Below are 22,697 nucleotides of genomic sequence, written 5' to 3'. Positions count from 1 at the left end.
GCCTGGGCAACAGAGCAAGACTCCATCTCAAAAAAAAAAAGACTTTTAAAATAGGACATCAGCTTCTTAGAACTGTTAAATATCTAGTCAATGCTGAGATAGAAGCCACCATTTTACCCTATATGACGGACTCTAATGTCAATCCTACTGTATTAGATACTCTCCTTACCTACTTTTAGAAAAATGCCTACCATTCCTAATAAAAAAAACACTTCACAATCTCTCAGTCCTGAGCTGCTGCATCTCTTTTTTTATTTCTGAGATAATCATGGCCGAGATGATCGGCTCTTCTATGTATAGTATGGTTATCTTTTTACTTTACATTAATGTTTAATTACTTTATGCTAGGCACGCTGCTGAGCAATTTACATGCATTATTTCATTCTTCTATTAACTTCTGAGGTAGAACCATTATTATTCCCACACTATAAATCAGACTGAAGCTTACAAAGCACAAAATGCTGCCCCCAAATTAGAGGGCAGAAAATGGAAGTGCAAAGATTGGAACCCAGATCTTTTTCGTTCTGGAAAATGTGTCTTAATCCTGGATAAGTATTCAGAGAATGAGATGGGTAGTGACACAAGATAGGAACTTTGGAAGGTAGCCTGGAACAAGGTGTTAGAGGCTAGGTTTTTAGGCTATTTTGAAGAATGTGTACTTTAACTTAAAAACTATGGGATGCCACTGAGGAATTTTAATGAGGGAGAAATGATACTCAACATATTTTTTTAAAATACAAATTTGGCTGCAATGTGGACAGCTGACACAGACAAAGGTGAATACAAGGTGACCAATTGGAAAGCTACTCGAGTATCCCATGTCAAATATATTAATGTGCATTGGACAAGGATGATGGAATGGAAATGGATTAAAGAGGTGAGATTTCAGACATATTCAGGAGATGAAACCTACAGGTCTTGACAACTGATTTGATGTGGAGGGTGAGGGAGAGGAAAGAGTCAAGAATGACTCCATAGTATGAATTCTTTCATGATGAGCAAGATGTGCACGCTGCCTGAAAGATTTCCTGCAATCTTTACATTCATAGGGTCTCTCTCCAGTATGAATTCTCTGATGTAGAGTAAGAGATCCACTATAGCTAAAGGCTTTCCCACAAACATTACATTCATAAGGTTTCTCTCCAGTATGAATTCTCTGATGTTGAGCAAGGCCTGCATTCTGGCTAAATGTTTTCCTACATTCCTTACACATATAGGGTTTTTCTCCAGTATGACTTCTCTGATGTTGTGCAAGTGATGAACTATTGCTAAAGGCCTTCCCACATTCAATACATTCATAGGGTTTCTCTCCAGTATGAACCCTCTGATGTTGATCAAGGTATGCAATTTGGCTGAAGGCTTTCCTACATACTTTACATTCATAAGGTTTTTCTCCAGTATGAACTCTCTGATGTTGAGCAAGGTGTGCATACTGGCTGAAGGCTTTCCTACATTCCTTACATTCGTAGGGTCTCTCTCCAGTATGAATTCTCTGATGTACAATTAGGTATCCACGATGGCTAAAGGCTTTCCCACACACATTACACACATAAGGTTTCTCTCCTGTATGAATTCTCTGATGCTGAGCAAGAAATGAACCATTACTAAAGGCCTTTCCACATTCAATACATTCGAAAGGTCTCTCTCCAGTATGAACTCTCTGATGCTGAGTCAGGTGTGCAATCTGGCTGAAGGCTTTTTTACATTCTTTACACTGATAGGGTTTCTCTCCAGTATGAACTCTCTGATGTTGGGCCAGGTGTGCATTCTGGCTGAAGGCTTTCCTACATTCTTTACATTCATAGGGTTTCTCCCCAGTATGTATTCTCTTATGTTGTGCCAAGTTTGCACTCTGGCTGAACGTTTTCCCACATTCAACACATGCATAGGGTTTCTCTCCAGTATGAATTCTCTGATGAAGAGTAAGGGATGAGCTCTGGTTGAAGACTTTCTCACAGTCATTACATTTCAAAAGTTTCTTTTCTACATAGACTTTCCTATGTTTCATTTCAACAGATTTTTTCCGGTAACTTTTCTTTTGTGGTTCATGCTTATGTTCTTTTTCTTTGGTGGGAAAACTCTGTTGTATATCAAAGATTGTATCCTGGTGGAATGTTTGCCAAGATTTGTTATATTCTTTATTTTGAACTTCTGGAAGGATTTCCTTATGAGTGATGATTAATTGACTAAGATGTACCTCTTGACTTCCCAGCTGGTTCTTATACCAGTCCTTACCTTGACAGTCTTCTCTCAAATTGGGGTAGTCAAGGCTATAACTAAGATGTCTTGTTCCCACTGTCACAACTGTGGATGATTCTTCATATGTCTCTTGCTTTGATGAAAATTCACTGTTTTTAAATACATACTCCCAATCTAAAAGATATCAAGAAACAAATGTCTTTTGTATTTAATTCACTAGAAGAAACTTAAACATGTGAATAAAATACATAACAAGTTAAAGGATTTAAAAGCTTATAATGCATTCTAAAATAATGACATTATAAATAATAAGAATTTAAGAGAGTTGATTAAGGAAATAATCATTGACAACCAGTAAGGTAAATATAAGAAGAGCAAAACAAGGTGGTCATCCAAAATCATAATCAGCTTTTTATATCGAAGTTAATAACAGACTTCAAACACCTGTCCTCTCTTATCATAGGTTATCCTGCATTCAAGCTAAGTTATCTTTAATAAGCCAGTTTTATGATGTTAACATGATTTAAAAACTCCATTGGAATCACAGGCCTAAAAACAACACTAGGCACTATTAATATCCTTATTAGGATACATGTAAAATTTTATGGTTGTTCATATTGTTCATAAAACTCTGTGGGTAAACATCTGCAGTTAGAAAAAAGTCTTCCTGAAAATCATTTTCTATGTAACAAATTCCAACCATATGTAAATTTTCAATTGATCCCTGAAGCTAAGATGCCTTCATATAAGAGTAGTTTTCTATTAAACTGCTTGGTCTTACTAACCTAGCACAGAACTTAATCTGCCTTCCCGTGTTCAGTTCCAAATCAGATCACTTCATTTTTCTGCTTAAGATTTTCCTGTAGTTTCGTACTATATTTATAATAAAGCCAAAATTCCTACCCTGGTTTATAAAACTCTACATGACCTGGTGTTCTCTGATCTTACATTCTACTACTCTCTTGCTTGCTTCCTCCACTTCAGTCATATGGGTATTCACTATATTTCCACTTTAGGAACACCAGACTTGCCATTTCTCTGCCTGAAAAGCACCTTCCACAGATACCTGATTGATCCCTTCTCTCAGTGCACTTCTTCACTTGAGGTTCTGTTCACATATTACCTCTTCAGTATGGCCTTTGCTGAACATCCAATATGAAGTATTCCATACTCCCCTTCCTCCTGCTTTGCACTTCACAGCACCTAACTTATTTAATATCATATTACATGTTAACTTACTCGCTATTCTCATTAGAATGTAAACATTCATGTGTAGGAACTTTTTTTCTCACCCTTGAACACCCATTGCCTAAAATAGCCTGGAAAGATAGAAGATGCTTAGTATCTTTGGAATAAATACTGAATCAATAATACGTAAAACATCACACTAATTCATCCTCTTATTAGAATGACATGCTTGCATGAATGGGGTAAATGTCTGAAATCAAATGGAATATTACCACTAAAATGTTATAGTGGATAACGATATTTGGAAGGAAAAGAATCTGAAGGCAACATACTTAAATTGAGGCTGCTGACTCCCACTGTGCTGCCTCAGTGCCCTTCCAAATTCCACTTTCCTCTCTAAACAGTTGCAAATCACACTCATGAATGCCCTATAGAAAGTCAACATGAAAATTAAATTCTGAAGACTCATGGGTCAAAAAAGAAATATGAAATGACTGCCAAGGAGCAATGATCTAATTAAATAAACCCAGAATTAGGTTGATAAAACTATAATAAGGAAGTAAAAACATAGGTATAGTCATTGATGAATACTAATTCTCATTAGACTGAAAAGGATGGATGTTATAATCGTTACAGGCATGATTCTTACATTTTAGAGTGTATCAGAATTAGATAAAACTTGCTAAACGACAGATTGCTATACTCTGTGCACAGAGTTTTTGATTGAGTTAGTGGAGGTTGAGGGCTGAGAATCTTCATTTCTAATAAATTCACAGGTGATGCTGCTGGTCTCAGGACCACATTTTGAGCATCACTGCACGATAGCACCCACTGGAAGCATAATATAAAAAGGTACAACAAGCCAGCAGATAAAATAAAATGGAATTATAAAAAATATTCAAACATCCCAAAAGAAGATAGAGATGAGCAAATATTTTTTAATGAGAAATATTAAAGAGAAAACAATAGTAGACCCAACTCAAATTATACAAATAATTAAATATTAATGAACTCATTTAGTTAAAAGGCAGAGTTTATAGGAATCAACAAAATGAAAGACACAATTATATGCTGTTTATAGAAACCTCACATTATATATAAGAATACATTAAAAATAAATAGTAAACAGATAAAGATGTAACATTCAAACAGTAAGCATAAGGCCAGACTGACTATATTCGTGTCAGATAAAATAGACTTTAAAACTGAGTATTACCAAAGATAAAGAGACATATAGTAATAAAGGGATCAATTCACCAGAAAGAAATAATCTTTAATGTGTGTGCACCTAATATAAAGCCTCAAAATACATAACACAAAAACTGAAAGTGTAAGAAATAGGTAATCCTATAGTCATAATAGGCAACTAACGCATGCTTTGCTCAGAAACTGACAAAACTACGAGAAAATAGTAACAAAGAGGATCTCAACAGGGTTAACTACTTTGATCTAATTTATATTTATACAACACTACAATCAACACTTGTACAACATGTATTCGAGTGCACACAGTGTGTTCAGTAAATAAGATAGACTATAAACCAAGTATATACAAACCAAGTCTCTATAAATTCTAAAGTACCGAAACCAAGGTGAGTATGCTGTCTAACCTCAATAGAGGTTATATATCATGGGCCAAATCATATAAATCATGGGCCAAAGAGTATAGTAAGAGAAATTACAAAATATCTTGGTTGATAATGACAATACAACATATCAAAATCTGAGGGATACAGCTAAAATGGTACTTAAAGGAAAATCTAGTTTTCAAATGCTTATATTAGAAAACAACTAAAAGTCTAAAAATCAATAATCTAAGATGTTACCTCAAGAAGTGAGGAAAAGGCCGGGCGCGGTGGCTCAAGCCTGTAATCCCAGCACTTTGGGAGGCCGAGGCGGGTGGATCACGAGGTCAGGAGATCGAGACCATCCTGGCTAACACGGTGAAACTCCGTCTCTACTAAAAAATACAAAAAACTAGCCGGGCGACGTGGCGGGCGCCTGTACTCCCAGCTACTCAGGAGGCTGAGGCAGGAGAATGGCGTAAACCCGGGAGGCGGAGCTTGCAGTGAGCTGAGATCCGGCCACTGCACTCCAGCCTGGGTGACAGAGCTAGACTCCGTCTCAAAAAAAAAAAAGAAGTGAGGAAAAGACCAAAGTAAACTTAAGGAAAGTGGAAGCAAAAAGTTAAGAAAGAAAATTAACAATACAGAAAAACAACAACAGAGGAAATAAAACAAAAGTAGGTTCTTTTAAAACATCAGTTATCAAGAAAAAAAGAACAGATATCAGCAACACCAGAGGAGTTATCATTACATATTGTACAGCTGTTTTTAAAAAATGTTAATAAATTGAACAACTCAGATGAAACACAGAAATCTCTTGAAAGACACAGCCTACCAAAGCTGATTCAACAAAAATCAGATAACCTGATTAACCCTATATCCATTAAAGCTGTTATTTAAAAAATACTTCAGGCCCAGATGTCTTCATTGGTGAATTCTATCAAATATTTAAGGAAGAAATAATATCATTTTATCCAAACTGTCAGAAAATAGAAAAAGATAAAACACTTTCCAACTTGGTTTCATAAGGCCAGTATTATCTTGATACCAAAACCAGATAAAAAAATTTTAAGAAAGTAAACCTGCAGGCCGGGCGCGGTGGCTCATGCCTATAATCTCAGCACTTTGGGAGGCCGAGGTGGGCAGATCACGAGGACAAGAATCATGACCATCCTGGCCAACTGGGTGAAACCCCGTGTCTACTAAAAATACAAAAATTAGCTAGGCGTGGTGGCATGTGCCTGTAGTCCCAGCTACTCGGGAGGCTGAGGCAGGAGAATCACTTGAACCCAGGAGGTGGAGGTTGCAGTGAGCTGAGATTGAGTCACTGCACTCCAGCCTGGTGACAGAGCAAGACTCCGTCTTGAAAAATATATATATATACAAATAAATAAATAAAAGTAAACCTGCAGACCAATGTAGCGCATGTACATAAGGCAAAATCTTTAATAAAACTGGGCAAATCAAATCCAGGAAAATATGAATAGCATCATCTTGACCAAGTAGAGTTTATCCCAAAAATGCAAGATTGGTTTCACATTTGAAAATCAATCAGTGTAATTCGCCATATTAAAAGGTTAATGAAAAAAAAATCACATTATCATTTCAACAGATGTAGAAATAGTATCTGATCCATTTATTATAAAAATGCTCAGCAAACCAGGCATAGAAAGTAATATTTTCAAACTGATCAAGGACATCTAAGAAAAACTTACAGCTTACACTGACTTAACAGTAAAGATAGAATACATTTCCCCTTAAGACTGGAACAGCACAAGTACATCTCCTCTTACCCTTTCAATTACACATTAGACAGGAGGTCCTAGCCATTGCAATACATCAAGAAAAATAAGGTGTAAGGTGTAAGGTGTAATTCTCAAAGGATCAGAAGGAAAAAAAAAACTATTTGTAGATGGCATGATTGTCCATCCAAAAAATCCTCATAGACCTACAAAATAACTGTGAGGGCAACTATTAAATGAATCTAGCAAGGTCATAAGATGTAAAGTTAATACAAAAATCAATTTACATTTTTTGCATACTAGGGGCAAACTATTAGAAAACCGAATTGTTAAAAAATTATATTTATTATAGCACTCAAAAAGCTATTAAACACTTAGGAAAAAAATTTAACACAGTACCACTACACTGCATACTACAAAATATTCTTAAGATAAATTTTATTATTTTTCCTTTTTCTTTTTCAGACAGAGTCTTGCTATGTTGTCCAGGCTAGTCTCAAAGTCCTGGACTCAAGTAATCCTTCCAACTCAGCCTCCCAAGTAGCTAAGATTACCAGCGCACACCATCACACCCAACTTCGAGACATTTTTAAAGACTAATAAATGGCTTAATAAACCATACTTATATTAGAAGACTCAATGTTAAGAGGTCAGTTCTTTTTCAATTGATGTACAGAATCAATGTAATCCCAGCAAAAATCTAAGTTTTTTGAGTAGAAATTATCAACTTCATTCTGAAATTTATATGAAATGCAAATGATCTAAAACAGTCAAGGCAATTTTACAAATTGCACTATCTGATATCAAAACTTACCATAAAGCTACAGTAATCAAGGCAGTATGGAACTGGTGAGACAATAGACATATAGATCAATGGAACAGAAGAGATTCCAGAACTATACCCACACATATATGGTCAAGTGATGATCAGGAAAAGTAGCAAGGTGATACAATTAGGAAGAGAAAGTGTTTCCTGACAAACGGTCTTGGGGCAACTGTATATCCATATGGAAAAAAAAATGAACCTCAACCTTTACCTCACACAAGACACATACATTACCTCAAAATCATTCACAGAGCTAAATGTAAATGCTAAAACTTTAAAACTCCTAGAAAAATATCTTTGTGACCTGGGAGTAGCAAGAATTTCTTAGATATAAGAAGCACCAACTAAGACAAGTTAATAAATTGGATTTTACAAGAATTGCAAACTTTGCCTCCAACAGTGGTGGCAGTAGAAAAACAAAAAGGCAAGCCATAATTGGCATACACATAAGCCAATACATATAAATGATAAAGAACTTGTTTTAAGACAATATACAGAACTCTTACAACTCATAAGATAAACAATCCAATAAAACATGGGCAAAATATTTGAACAAATATTTCATAAATGTTATATGCATGGCCAGTAAGCATATGAAAAGAGGCTCAACATTATTAGTCATTCCAGAAATGCATACTAAAACCACAACACAACTTTTAGAATGACTAAAATTAAAAATACTACTAATGATACCAAGATTTGGTGAGAATGTGGATTAACTGGAAGTCTCATACACTGCTAGAAGAATGGTATAATTCCATCAGAAAGCTGACAGTTTCTAACAGAGTTAAACATATACCTATCATATAACTCAGTTCTCTTCCATCTTAGGTATTTACCCCCAAAAAATAAAAATATATGTTCACACAAAGTCCTGTACATGACAGCTGTATAGCAACTTTATTTGTAATAGCCCCAAAGTGGAAACAACCCAAATGTCCATCACTAGGTGAACGGATAAATGAAATGTTGCATTCATACTGCAATAATATAGATAAATTTCAAGATCATTATGCTGAGTGAAATAAGCCAGACATAACAAAATACATACTGTATGATTCCATTTACTTTAGATGCAAATTAATAAAAAACAACAAAGATCAGATTCATGTTTGTTTGGAACTGGGAGTGGAGAGTAGGATAGATGGAAAGACACAAGCAATCTTTTGGGGTGATAGAAATACTAAATGTGTCTTGATTGTGGTGACAGTTTCATGGGTATATGCAAGTGTCATCAAACTGTACAATTTATATGTATCCAGTTTACTGAATATAAATAATTCCTTAATAATAATACTATCTGATCAAATACAATAAAACCAGAAAACTCTCTTTTAAACAACTCTGGGTGAAAGAAAAAAATTTTTAAGGTAGATTATCTAGTATGAACAGCAGTAACAAAAACACAAGTATCAGAATCTACAGGAGATAGACAAAGACAAACTTAGAGGAAAATTCACAGTCCTTAATAATCTCATTACTAAATAAAAGAATGAAATTAATAGATCAAGCTCTCATTTCAGAACTATGGAGATCAAAATAAATAAGAAAATTAGAAGGAAAGAATTAGTAAGGAGAAAATATTTTATGAATTAGTATGGAAAAAAACAGAAAATTGGAAAAGAATACTAATACATAAATCCATAAGCTACTTATTTAAAAATAAACTTATTTATGAACAGAGCGACCTAATAATACATGTATTCTTTTTTTTTTTTTTTGAGACAGAGTCTCAAGTTAAAGTTCAGTGGTGTGATCTTGGCTCACTGCAGCCTCCACCTCCTGAGTTCAAGTGATTCTCTGCCTCAGCCTCCTGAGTAGCTGGGATTACAGGAGCCTGCCACCATACCTGGCTAATTTTTGTATTTTTAGTAGAGGCGGGGTTTCACCATCTTGGCCAGGCTGGTCTTGAACTCCTGACCTCATGATCCACATGCCTTGGCCTCCCAAAGTGCTGGGATTACAGGTGTAAGCCACCATACCCGACCAATATATTCTTTTTAAAAAAGAATAGTTATACAAAATAAGAAATTAAAATTGGAAACCATTATAGATATAAAAAAAGAAAAATAATTGTATATTACTTTGCTCAAATTCATGAAATCTGATAACCTAAATGAAAAGAACAATTATCTAGAAAAATTAAAATGCATAAAATTTAACTAAAGACAGGCTGGAGGCAGTGGCTCATGCCTGTAATCTCAGCACTTTGGGAGGCCCAGGTGGGCAGATCATTTGAGGTCACAAGTTCAAGACCACCCTGACCAACATGGTGAAACCCCATCTCTACTTAAAATACAGAAAAATTAGCTGGGCATGGTGGCACATGCCTGTAATCCCAGCTACTTGGGAGGCTGAGGTGGGAGAATTGCTTGAACTTGGGAGGTGGAGGTTGCAGTGCACCACTGCACTCCAGCCTGGGCAACAGGTCAAGACCCCATCTAAAAATATATATATATTAACCAAAGACAAACTACAGAGATGCCATTTACCATGGAGGATACTGAGAAAGTTGTCAAAGATTCACTTCTCCCACAAAGGCCTCGGCATCAGGCTTTATCTCTTAAACTCTTAAGACCAGTGATCTCATTCATTCACACTGACATCTCTAAATCAGAGTATTTTTCTCAGACCCTATCTTCTAAACCAGTTGCATGTTGCATTTCTTTGCTTGGAACTCTCCTCATCTTATACATATAACCCTCTTATGTCCACAGCCAAATTTATCATCTTTCCTCCTATCAACCTATTCTTATGATTGTTTCTATTAAGTGTTATCATCTTGTAGTTACCCACACTTGTAAATAAAATTGGCTTTCTTTTTTCTTTGCTGGTGTATAAGCCTCTGAATAATCCCAAGAATTTAGCAGAATCCTCTTCTCAAAACATAAAGTCGGCTGGGCGTGGTGGCTGAAGCCTGTAATCCCAGCACTTTGGGAGGCCAAGACGGGCGGATCACGAGGTCAGGAGATCGAGACCATTCTGGCTAACACGGTGAAACCCCGTCTGTACTAAAAAGTACAAAAAACTAGCAGGGCGAGGTGGCGGGCGCCTGTAGTCCCAGCTACTTGGGAGGCTGAGGCAGGAGAATGGCATAAACCCGAGAGGCAGAGCTTGCAGTGAGCTGAGATCCGTCCACTGCACTCCAGCCTAGGCGACAGAGCGAGACTCCATCTCAAAAACAAACAAACAAACAAAAAAAACATAAAGCCAATGAGGCTTGGAAAAAGAATAAATAAATGCATCAATCCTTCAATCTAAAAGGAATGAGTAACTGAGAAAGGAAAAAAAACAAAAAACAAACCAAAAAAACCTAGCTTCTTTTTTTTTTTTTTAAAGACAGGCTCTTGCTTTGTTGCCCAGGCTGGAGTGCAGTGGCGTGCTCTCAGATCACAGGCTCAGGTGATCCTCCCACCTCAGCCTCCCATGTAGATATTACAGGCGCATGCCACCAGGCCTGGCTGATTTTTTTTGTGTGTGTATTTTTAGTTTTACCATGTTGCCCAGGCTGGTCTCGAACGCCTGGGCTCAAGTGATCCACCCACTTTGTTTTCCCAAAAAGCCGGGATTATAGGCACCTGGATTTTTAAAAAATGAAACAAAGCAACCTGTATAAAACTAAAAGGCAAGGACAAGGAGATGCTGTGACATTTGGATCCAACAACAGGAAAATGGGTTATCAGAGAAGATTACTGTCAGAGAAGACCATAACTTGTGAGAGAATATAAACAGAGAGAACATATTGAGGAGCTCATGCTAAAGATGCCTCAATATTTCTTCCCAGACTTCGAATCTTTAAGAAAAGCTACCCAGGAAACATCAATGATGAACTGAAATCTTTCAGAATTGCCGAGCTTTTCCTGGCAATGTCTTCTATCTCCCTATTTCTCTCTTACTCACCAGGGCATGTGCCTCTTGTTCCCTCTTTCTTCACCATCCAGGGCTCTTTTCCTTGCTCCAATAATGAGATCACATCTGGCTTAGAAACAGAAACTCCTGCTTACAAAAAATAAAAGGGGCATTAGGCAGGTATACAAGTAAGATCAAGTTTCTGCATCATCAAGAAGGTGGGAGCATAATGGGAGGGAGCTGAGGAATAAGAATGGGGAAGATGAAGCTGCCAGTTCTACACATTCAACCTGTTTTGGGAAGCACAAGAAAGGGAAATTTAGTGAAGGACATCAGAGGTTTCCCAACATTACGCTGGAGCTCAGTCCCATGTACAGATTCTGAATTACAGGAGACGTCCTTACCCAGTGATACCAGGCTCCTGTAGTTCTCCAACATCACTTTCCTGTACAAATTCCTCTGAGCGGGGTTCAGCCATTCCCATTCCTCTTGAGAGAAATTTACAGCCACATCCCCAAATGTCACCAAATCCTGAAATGACATAAACACATTCTTGCTCAATGAGTGTTCATATCCTCACATGAGCCTAGGTTAAAAAGTTAAATTGTCTATACTTTGAGAGAGAAATATTGCACATAGCAAAACTTTCTGACAGTATCTTAGGTTCTAGGCAACACATGTCAGATAATTACTAGATGACTTCTCTGTGCTTTGTTTGGATATTTTGTCATGGGAAGTATCCAATTTGAGAGATAATCCTGTTGGAGAAAAGGATTTATAACACACACCAAATTGGAAAATAACAGAACACTGTAAATCAAGTATAAAATATGTTATTCATATTAAATGCCAGAGTTATTTCTCAATATTGGAAAATCAGATACACTGGGGAAGTAAAGAGCTTCAAGGAGGAAACAGGCTGAGTTAAGCTTTATAACGTGTATATGGCTGAACCTGGCATTTTTCCAAACTCAGTACAATGAAATGGTCAATGTTCCAGAGACATCAATAGGGTTGTATAAAAATACATATAAATATGTTTGATGCTTACAACATTGACTTTCTGAAATTAAATATACGTAATAGAAACAGTAAACAAAGTTGTATACTGACTTGCAAAAATATGGCTTAAATGTATACCATAACAGAGAGCAATCAAGAAGCTGAGTGACAGATTACCTAATGTGTGGGGAAGTATGCCACTGAATTTGTGCTTGGTGGCAAAGATAACATTAGCTAATCAGCTGTCAAAGTGATGCATTTCATCTCACTGATGACCTCAGGTATCTCACGTATTTTTTACATTTCATAGTACACATTTCATAATGACAACCTAGGTCTTGTGTGTGTTGTACTTTAAACATTTGTTTTACACAAATTCCTCCCCTGTAGATGGTTTAAATGAACGGAAGGCGTATGGTTTAGATGAACAGCAGCTTCATGTCACAAAAGGTATCTGAATCAGGCCAGAGGTGGTGGTGCATGTCTAAAGTCCCAGGTACTCAAGAGGCTGAGGCAGGAGGATTGCCTGGGATGCTTGAGTCCAGCCTGGGCAATATAGTGAGACCCTGTTTCTAAAGACAAACAAACAAAAAGGTATCTCAATCAAAACAAGAAAAAATTTGTCACAGATAAAATGAAGTTGATCTCCAAGACTGTGACTTCTAATGTCTTGAGAAGAAGAGTGCTATTATAATAAATGTTTGAATCTGTATAATCAGTACTTGATAAGAAGGAATCAAAGAAGTACAATAAAAGTTATTTCAATATAGGACAAATTTCCGTTGGAAATAAAAATTTTCCTGAGACTGTGTGGAAGAGGCAACAAATGATTGCCTAACAGCTCTTGATAACCCCACTAAGTTGTAAAGATAGTTGGTAACTTATAAATATGCTACATAAGAGACAAAATAATATAATTTAAGCACTATTAATTTACTTAAATAGTGAACGTCTCCAAGTCTGATAATGAAATGCATCAAAAAATACCCACCGCTCTCACTAGAGGAACATACACAACTGTGCCTGTTTGATGAGCAAGAGAGTTTTTAAAATGTTACAGTACAGCTCCCAAATACTACTACTGCATGTTGAAGTAAGGATCTTTAAGATAACATGGAACGAGACCTAGTTCGCTCCCTAAAAATTAAAAATGGGTCTTCTTCCTAACAAGATAAGTCAGCTCAAGACTTACCAGGGCTTGCTGTATGGTTAGGCATATGCATCTTGGTTTTGACATGTCACAGAGCAAAGCCTTTTCTTAAGCTGGGCTGACATAGAGATGGGATTCAATGGTACACACCTGAGCAGCTATGTTGATTCCTTATATACTAAAATATTGCCACACTCACTGGTAAACAGCTACTGCACTGAGTGCTGCTAGTGACCAGATTTCTCCATAAGGAATTCAGCAACTGAAGATTAATGCCCAGCATGGCAGCAAACGCCAGGATCCCAGCTAAGATATGTTCTGCTGTGTGCCTTTGCCTTGTTGGTTGTCAAATATGAACATCACCCCTACCCTTGTATGACTCTTTGCAGAGTAATGCTCCTGTTGAAGAAATACTCAAATACATCAGTGATTTTATTTAGAAACCTTTTTAATGGAAAAAAAAAATGAGTCAATGTTAACTGCTACTGTCAGAACGATGCACAAAAATGTTAAGGAGGTCATCTATAAAGAAAGCAAAAGTATGGCTCCAAGAAACATCAATTACATGCATCAGCTGTTTAAAAAGCTTCCATCTCTGAAACACTTCTTAATACAAGGATATCTAAGGAAGTGACTTGTCACTTCAAAAAAGGAAAGGAATGTGAATCAGGTCTAAAAAGTAAAACTTGTGCTGGATAGGCCTGGGCACTGCTCAAACACTTCAATACAAACTCTTTAAAATTTTGGGCAGGAAAGTGTTCCACACACATCATTTATTGTGTAGACATTAATGAAGAAGCTTTTGCTACACAAAGTCCTCAAGAGACATTTTTTAGCTGCACACATGAACTAATGCATTCTGTGTTTTAATTATCTGACATTTTCCTCTCAGCCAATGAGACCATGAATACCTTGCAAATGCTTTTTATAATTATTTTGATTTAATTTAAAAATTACTATCATTACAGAAACTTAAAAATATACTCTCCAGTATTTCTACCCTCAGTGATTTCCCCCCACTCCTTTTTTTTTTTAATTTTATTTTTTAGGAGACAGGATCTTGCTCTGTCGCCCAGGCTGGAGTGCAGTGTTACAATCATGGCTGATTGCAGTCTCAACTTGTAAGGCTTGAATGATTCTCCCAACCTCGGCCTCTCAAGCAGCTGGGACCACAGGTGCTCATCACCAGGCCCAGGTAACTTTTTAAATTTTTGGTACAGATGATGTCTCACTATGTTGCCCAGGCTGGTCTCAAACTCCTGGGCTCAAGAGATCCTCCTGCCTTGGCCTCCCAAAGTGCTAGGATTGGAAGTCTTTCACCCCCATGCCTACTCCCGTGTCACTCGACCTCCTAAAAGCAATTATAATTTATAGTTAGTATAATCTGTTCAAACAGTTCCTTATACTGATGTCTATGATTATGTATATATTTCACTTACCGATAATGTCAATTATTGGCTGAATAATATTAAATAGTACAATTATGCCCTGTCTTACTTACTAACCCCCATGCTTATTTTCAGTTGGGTAAATCTTAATTTTTTCTTTTTTTTTTTGAGACGGAGTTTTCTGCCCTCGTCACCCAGGCTGGAGTGCAGTGGCATGATCTCGGCTCACTGCAAACTCCACCTCCCATGTTCAAGCAATTCTCCTGCCTCAGTTTCCCAAGTAGCTGGGATTACAGGCACCTACCACCATGCCCAGCTAATATTTTTGTATTTTGAGTAGAGATAGGGTTTCACCATGTTGGCCAGGCTGGTCTCGAACTCCTGACCTCAGATGATCCACCCGCCTCGGCCCCTCAAAGTGCTGAGATTACAGGCGTGAGCCACCGCACCCGGCTGGGTAAATCTTAATTTTTTACTATGATGTTGCATAGGTCTTGAATTATTTTTTTTAAATTGATTCATAGACGTCATTCTCTCCATTGAGACCAGGATTTCACAAAATTACTTAACCTCAAAAAAATTTTTAATTACACTATTTTGACCCAGCAGCAATACGGTCAAATCATTTTTGAAGTGAAAAAAACCAATTAAGGGTGGGAGTAAAGTGTTGCCTTGCACTCAAAGACATCCTCAAAGAGTTCTTCAGGTAGAAGTAAAACAGAAGGAAAATGGAAGCATGAAAACACAGGAATAAATTAAGAGTTCTAAAGCAGTAACTATAAATAGAGCGATAATAATACTGTGGAGTTAAATCACCATAGGCATCTCATCCTGTTCAGGAGAAACAAAGGAAAAAAGAACAGATGGGATAAATGGAAAACAAACAGAAATACAGTAGTTTTAAAAACATATCTACAAGTATTATATTAAATATGTAATAAACACTAAAAGATTAAGATGATCAGGCTAGCCTTTTTAAAACTAGTCAATTATATGCTGCTTACAAGAGGCATACTTTAAATATAATCTTTAAAGGCAGAGGTTCTCAAAAGCCATGCATTAAAATCATCCTGGATACCTGTAATCCAGCTACTGGGCTACTTGGGAGGCTGAGGCAGGAAGATAACTGGAGGCCAGAAGTTCAGAACCAGTCTGGGCAACACAGTGAGACCCCATCTCAAAAAAAAATAATAATAATCCTGGGAAACCCAATAAAAATGTGTTTTCTTAGGTGCCACCAAGAGACCATGATTCAGGAGGTCTGGGGAGGGGTCCTGGAAACAGCATTTGGGCTAATGGATTCCATCTATTCTATACATCACACTTTCAGCTTTTTCTTTCTTCTGTTACCAAATCAGTAGCAGGAAACAAGAGGTGTCTAGCTCTAGCTATCCTGGTCTCACTCACAGATGAGGAATTCATCTGAATGCCTATTACCAACCGGGCACTATTCTAAGAGTCAGGAATACAAAGGTGAACAAAACAAAGTTTCTCCTCTTAATATTCTAACAAAGGAGAAAAACATTAAACATAAGGTCATACACGTCAGGTAGTGACATGTGACAAACAAAAGAAGGTAAAGGGTGATTAAGAGTGATAGGGTGTTTATTGTAGATGATATGGTCAAGGTAAGTCTAAACGAAGAGGTAAGGTTTGAACAATAATCTGAGTGAAATGGGAGGGCAAGCTATGTCAACATGTAGGGGGATGGGGGAGCAAATGCAAAAGTCCAGAGACAAGAAAAAGCAGAGTAAGTCTGAGAGACAGCAAATTCACTACTGTCATTAAAATGAAGAGAGGTAAATATTTGTAGAAAATGAGGTCTAGGAAAGCCAGGAGCTGAAGCACAAAGGGCCTTATAGGCCATGGTTAGGATACTGGATTTCATTCCAAGTAAGACAGGAAGGCAATAAAGGTTCCGGGCATGGGAGTGAAATAATGAGCCCCATCACAGTCTCGCTACAGTGTCCTTCATCATTTTCCACCACCCTCTTAATATCATCACTCACCATCATCGACGTTACTGACCCTCAATGTATATTACAACTTCTTACATCTGACTCAGTCACTAACTGGTTACGTGGACATGTCACTCTCTTCCCCTGGCCTCCTTTTCTTCATCTGTAGAATGGGAAACTTGGACAAGATCACCCATAATTATCTTCCCGGCTTTACTGTTTTATAAGCCTAAGACTGTGCTGTCTAATACACTAGCTACTAGCTACATATGGCTAAATTTAAATCAAGTAACATTTAAACATTCAGTTTCTCAGTCATGCTAGTATATACAAGTCTTTGTAGCCACATCTGGCTAGTGGCTTCTATATTAAACACTGTAGATATAGAACATTTCTACTGTCAATCATCACAGAAAGTTCTATTGGACAGTGCTGTACTAGCTGATTTCTGCATCTGCCTCACCTTACTCTTTCTCCATTCTCTATATTTTAACCTAGAGGTTTGTGTTTTTTTATACATATTTAACCTATATAATGTATTTATCCTCTACGTATTTTTACCTATGTGTAGAGAAATTTTTTTTTTTACTAAATGAATATTCTATCCCTTCCCTATTGATTTAAAATAACATCAGTACATCATATAATTAAACTAGTATACATTAAATTCTATGAAGACAAAGACAGGGCCTATTTTTATTTATCACAGCACTTAGCATAAGGTCTTTAATAACTATATGTTCAGTGAATGAGTATTTCCATTCTTATGGAATTCTTATACTTGGATTTGTTTCTTAACATTATATGTTTCTTCTGGCTCCATTCCACACTATCTACTGTTTTCATTATTATAGATATATACAGCTTTTATTTTAATGTAGATTTAAGTGCTCTCCCATTACTCTTTTTCAAAAAAAGTTCTATTTTTTACATATTAATTCCACTTAACTGGATGACCTAGAATAACATAGCTGTGGACACTGAGAATGTCCCTAAAATGGTACCTCATTATTCCCTGGAATACTATTCTTTAAAGCCCACAGAGTGCTTGGAAAAATCCCTGCCCTAGCTGACCCACACTTTAATATTCAAAACTCAACACATCTCACTCCTCAAAATCACTTTGAGCAAGAGACTCTGCCCTGTTCTGTGACTAAGACCACCTGACAACCCTCCTGTCTCGCCTTCTTTTCAAACCTAGGTCTGTGGAAAAGCTTTATTTATGCTAGTGGTTACATCTGAACATACACCTCAATCTCAATGAATCAACTTACTACAATGAAGGTTTTCATATACCAGTGAGTGTATTTTTGCATCGTGAGAGCTTCTAACAGACACTAAACCCAGAGGAGGTGCCGAACTATTTCTTGAGTGAAGATAAAAATGCTGGCTGTGGAAAAAAAGATGACTAAGCTTTTGGGGACTTTTACTGGAAAGCAAGATATGAGGAACGAGTCACTGGATGAATGGAACCTTGTTAGGTTGGAGTATTTTGGAAGAAAAACAAAATGTTCGTATAACCTAAAAAAATAAGATGGCATTTTAGGGAAGAGAGAAGAAATGCTTCCTTACCTTGGACATGGCTTTAAGGATTCCAGAATTTGACAATTCTTCTGTCCTACTCCTTCAGGCTCCTCTCCAGGAGAGGGATGGTATCCTGAGAAAGTAGAGCTGGAGAAGGAAAAAAACCCATAAAATGCCAGGCCTGCCCTGCAGCTCTCAGTATCATCAGCCTAGAAACCTTTCCTTCTCTTTCTCCTTCTTTCCCCAACCTCAGGAGTAAATTAGAGATATCACTGAGCAAGTCATTTATATCTAAATTTACAATTCTTTTGCCCACATGCTTTGGATCTTAAGAATACAACATATGGGCCAGGTGCGATGGCTCACGCCTGTAATCCCAGCACTTTGGGAGGCTGAGGCGGCGGATCACGAGGTCAGGAGATCGAGACATGAGGCCAGGAGATCGAGACCATCCTGGCTAACATGGTGAAACCCAGTCTCTATTAAAAAATACAAAAAATTAGCCGGGTGTGGTGGTGGGCGCCTGTAGTCCCAGCTACTCGGGAGGCTGAGGCAGAAGAATGGCATGAACCCGGGAAGCGGAGCTTGCAGTGAGCCAAGATCACGCCACTGCACTCCAGTCTGGGCAACAGAGCGATACTCTGTCTCAAAAAAACAACAACAACAACAACAAAAAATACATGTTCTGTGCTTAAGTTACCTTCCCTTTTATAATTTAAAACAAAAACAGCAATTACACAATGGCATTACCAAGCAAGGATTTCCCTCTTTTTCACACACGAAGGCTCTTCATCAGAGTAATTAATTATTCAAGGCATCATGGTAATAAGGAATTAAGCCAAACTGGAAACCAGGTCTAACTCTTAATTCTTTCCACCCGATCATGATGTTGAAAGGAAATATGTTCCCACCCTTTCTGCAAGGATGAGAGATAAAGCTACAAAATAAAATTTCTCAGAGAAAGCATCTCTATACACAGAGTGAGCATCAGAGGGTCCATGTGGTGTGGTGGACACTCGATCAAAGAGTCAAGACGGCCTGCTTCAGGTCCTGGCTTATGACAACCCACAACTGAAAACTAATCTCTTGACTTTTCTGGGCAATCTCCTCAGAGAGAAAGAAGGAGAGAGGGAAGGAGGGGCAGGCTATGCATGAACAGTCATCCAAACCCTTATCATTAATTCTTATCCACCACACCTCACTGTCTTAAAGAATAAAGCTATTACCTAAGAAGCAGCATAACTTAGTGGTAAGAATGACTAGGCTTAAGGATCAGAACACTTGGTCTCAAACAGCCAAACCACGACATGCTACCTCTACAACCTCTGGCAAGTTAGGTAACCACTGCAAACCTGTTTCCCTATCAGTGAAACGGTAACTATTCCCTATCAATTGTTGGGAGGATTCTGAAATGATCTACATAAAGCATTGAGCACAGTGCTTGGTACATCCTTTCTTAAATAAATTTTCATCTTTCTGTCATTTATTTTCATAAATAGCACATGGTAGGTCTCCCATTCCTTTTTCCTGTTAAATTCCTCACATGCCCCCAGAGACTGAGAGGGATGGAAAAACTACTGTGCCAGAGGACAAGCAGCCAGTGTTTTCAGGCTTAAGTCTGAGGCTCCTGTCTGTCTATCCCTTTCCAGCTCTCTTCCCCTCTCCCTTTTTCCATCTTCTCCCCTTCATCTCCATCTCTCTGTCTCTCCACCACAACAGCAGTCTCCCAAACCCCAGAGAACACCAGCATCTCCAAGCACCCACATAGCTTCCTGCCCACACAAATAACAGACAACAAACCACACAGTTTGTCACTCTGGCACCTCCCCTGGCAACCTATGGACATGCCCCCACATTGTAGCCCGCCCTGCTCTCACAATGGGTCATATAAGGCCATTCTGAGTCACACTGTCACACTCACTGTCGGAATGACACACAGTGCTAAGTCACACAATCTCCCTCAGTCTCACATAATCACACACAGTCATGCACAATTTCACTGTCACATACAATCTTAGTCCAACAACACGAACTCTGTTCACATAGTTTCACATACAGTGACAGTCTGCAGTTTCACGTGGTCCCACATCAACAGCCACATACCGTACACAACCACACATAGCCTCACACACGGTGACATGGCCTCACATACTGTCACAGTCTCACGTGATCCTACACACATGGTCAAACTCTGTTCACAAAGTCACACACACTGTCACATGGTCTTACATTATCCCGCACACAGAGGTCACACACACAGTGACATGGTCTTACACACTGTTCACACGGTCTACACATAGTGACAGTTTAACACTGTCACACACTCCCAGTCAGTCTCACACATGGTGATGTGGTCTTAAACACAACCCACACGGTCCCATATACTGTCAAAGGCTCCTGCACACACAGGGGCAACGGTCTCATACTGTCACACACATTCTCACACCCAGTCTCACACTGTCACACACAATCCCACATTTGTCCCACATGGTCTCACACTGACACACATATTCACACACGGTCTCACACACATTCTCACACAGTCACACAGTCTCACACACGGTTCCACACTGTCAAACACATTGTCACACACGGTTCCTTAATGTCACAACATTCTCACACACTGTCACACACGGTCCCACACACGGTGGCATGGCCGCCCTCGGCGTCAGCTCCATCCCGCGCTCCTCACCGCCTCCTCCCTCCGGTGGGTACTTCCTTCGCGCGGTCCTTGGAGGCCGGGGCTGGGCCAGGGCCCGGGCCAGGGCTCGATCCTGGCCGCCCGCCGCGCTCACAAAGGCGCCGCAGCGCTAGGGCAGGCCGCAGGGGCCGCTGGGAAATGAAGTCCAGGGCCGGCGCGGCGCAGAGGATGCTGGGATGGTGGCCGAGGGTCCCTGGCGGCCGCAGGTCTCGCCGCTCGTTGCAGGTAGTTTCTGCTGCGCCGCCTTCCCTAGTAAGCCCACCTCCGCTGGCCTTCAGAACCCCACTCGGACCAGCTGAACCCTCTCAGGTCGTTCGACCGCCCGTTCACCCACCCGTTCCACCTGAGGCCTGGGAGGACCCGCTCTGACTGCGCAGGCGCAGCTGGCTCGGGTCCCCAAAGGCTGCCAGGCCGGGGCGCTAGCGCGGTGACGCGCACGCGCAGTAGCCGCGTCCGCGCTTAAGCGCTCGGTGTGGGGCTGTGAGCTCAGCGCTGAGAAAAGGGAGCCTGGAGGACCAGTGTGTGGCCAGAGCCAGCTGGAGAGGGGCCCGGTAGGACGTATGGGTGATTAAGCTGTCTGGCAGCCCGGGCTTTCTCTTTCCTTTCCCTTTCTGTTTCTTCTCTCTCCGCCTTACCCTGTTTTTCATTCACCATTTATTGAGCGCCTACTGTGTCGGGCACTGTCGTAGGCCCTGGGCACACGGCAGTGAACAATCAGACAAAATCCCCACTTCATGAAGCAGCGTTCTAATGCGGGAAGAATTCAATAGGAAATATTAATAATAAAGGACACTGATGCATACTGGGAAGTAATGCGTGTTATGAAGAAAAGCGAAGCAGAGTGTTAAGACCATTCTTTCAGTTCTTCCTTCCTTCAGCTATGCCCTCTGAATCAGTGGAAAAAACAAAAGGTGCATTTTTTTTCCTATTATCTCGAGAACTAATCGTAACAAGACTTCTCTGACCAAATATGGGGGAGTTTCCCAAACATACCAAGCACCCGCATACCAAGCAAGCAGTGAGTTCAATGAGTTCTGCAGTGAACACCAGCTGGGTGTCCTCCAGTTCAATTCCGACGCTGTCTGCTTGGAGACGGGTCAGACACCATTCGCTGAGGGCTCAGTTCCCAAGCCTGCCTCCCCCTTCCCACTAGTCACAAGTCCAGTCTCTGGAACATCTGACCCCACCAACTTCAAATTGGGATTTTCACCACCCCCTCTTTGCAATTCAGTATTTTGCTAGAGTGGCTCACAGAACTTAGGAAACACTTATGTTTACTGGTTTATTATAAAGGATATTACAAAGGATATAGATGAAGAGATGCATAGGGTGAGGTGCAGAAGAAAGGGTGTTGCACCCAGGAACCTCCACATGTTCAGCTATGTGGAAGCTCTCCGAACCCTGTCTTTTGGGAGTTTTACGGCTTCATTACATAGACATGGTTGATTAAAATCCCCTCCCCTCCTTGGGGTTGTGGGTGGGGTTGAATGTCCCAGCCTTCTAGTCATGCCCTGGTCTTTCCATAACCAGTCCCCATCCTGAAACTATATAGGGGATGCCAGCTATCAGTCAACTCATTAGCATACAAAGAGTTTTTACTCTTAC

At 39.3% G+C, this 22,697-nt stretch overlaps 1 protein-coding gene across 3 annotated transcripts; it reads right to left on the bottom strand.

The window, feature by feature from the left end:
- Window positions 1-680: 680 nt before the first annotated feature.
- ZNF583 (zinc finger protein 583) lies at window positions 681-21,210 on the bottom strand. Of its 3 annotated transcripts, none has more exons than XM_025368811.1 (5): window positions 21,084-21,210; window positions 18,440-18,538; window positions 11,774-11,900; window positions 11,421-11,516; window positions 681-2,373 (listed from the first exon to the last, which is right to left on the bottom strand). In XM_025368811.1, exons 2-5 carry the CDS (start codon window positions 18,446-18,448, stop codon window positions 896-898), a joined length of 1,710 nt encoding a protein of 569 aa, XP_025224596.1. In that variant the 5' UTR covers window positions 18,449-18,538; window positions 21,084-21,210; the 3' UTR covers window positions 681-895. The 3 variants fall into 3 exon arrangements, with proteins under 3 accessions (XP_025224596.1, XP_025224597.1, XP_025224595.1); XM_025368812.1 differs by having other exon boundaries at window positions 21,107-21,186; XM_025368810.1 differs by lacking the exons at window positions 18,440-18,538; window positions 21,084-21,210 and having other exon boundaries at window positions 11,774-11,912.
- Between the last annotated feature and the right edge of the window lie 1,487 nt (window positions 21,211-22,697).

The sequence above is a fragment of the Theropithecus gelada genome, chromosome 19 (genome assembly GCF_003255815.1).
Source record: "Theropithecus gelada isolate Dixy chromosome 19, Tgel_1.0, whole genome shotgun sequence".
NCBI classification, from domain to species: Eukaryota; Metazoa; Chordata; class Mammalia; order Primates; family Cercopithecidae; genus Theropithecus; species Theropithecus gelada.
The sequence above is the reverse complement of the archived record's forward strand: the minus strand, read 5'-3'. Positions and strand labels throughout refer to the sequence as shown.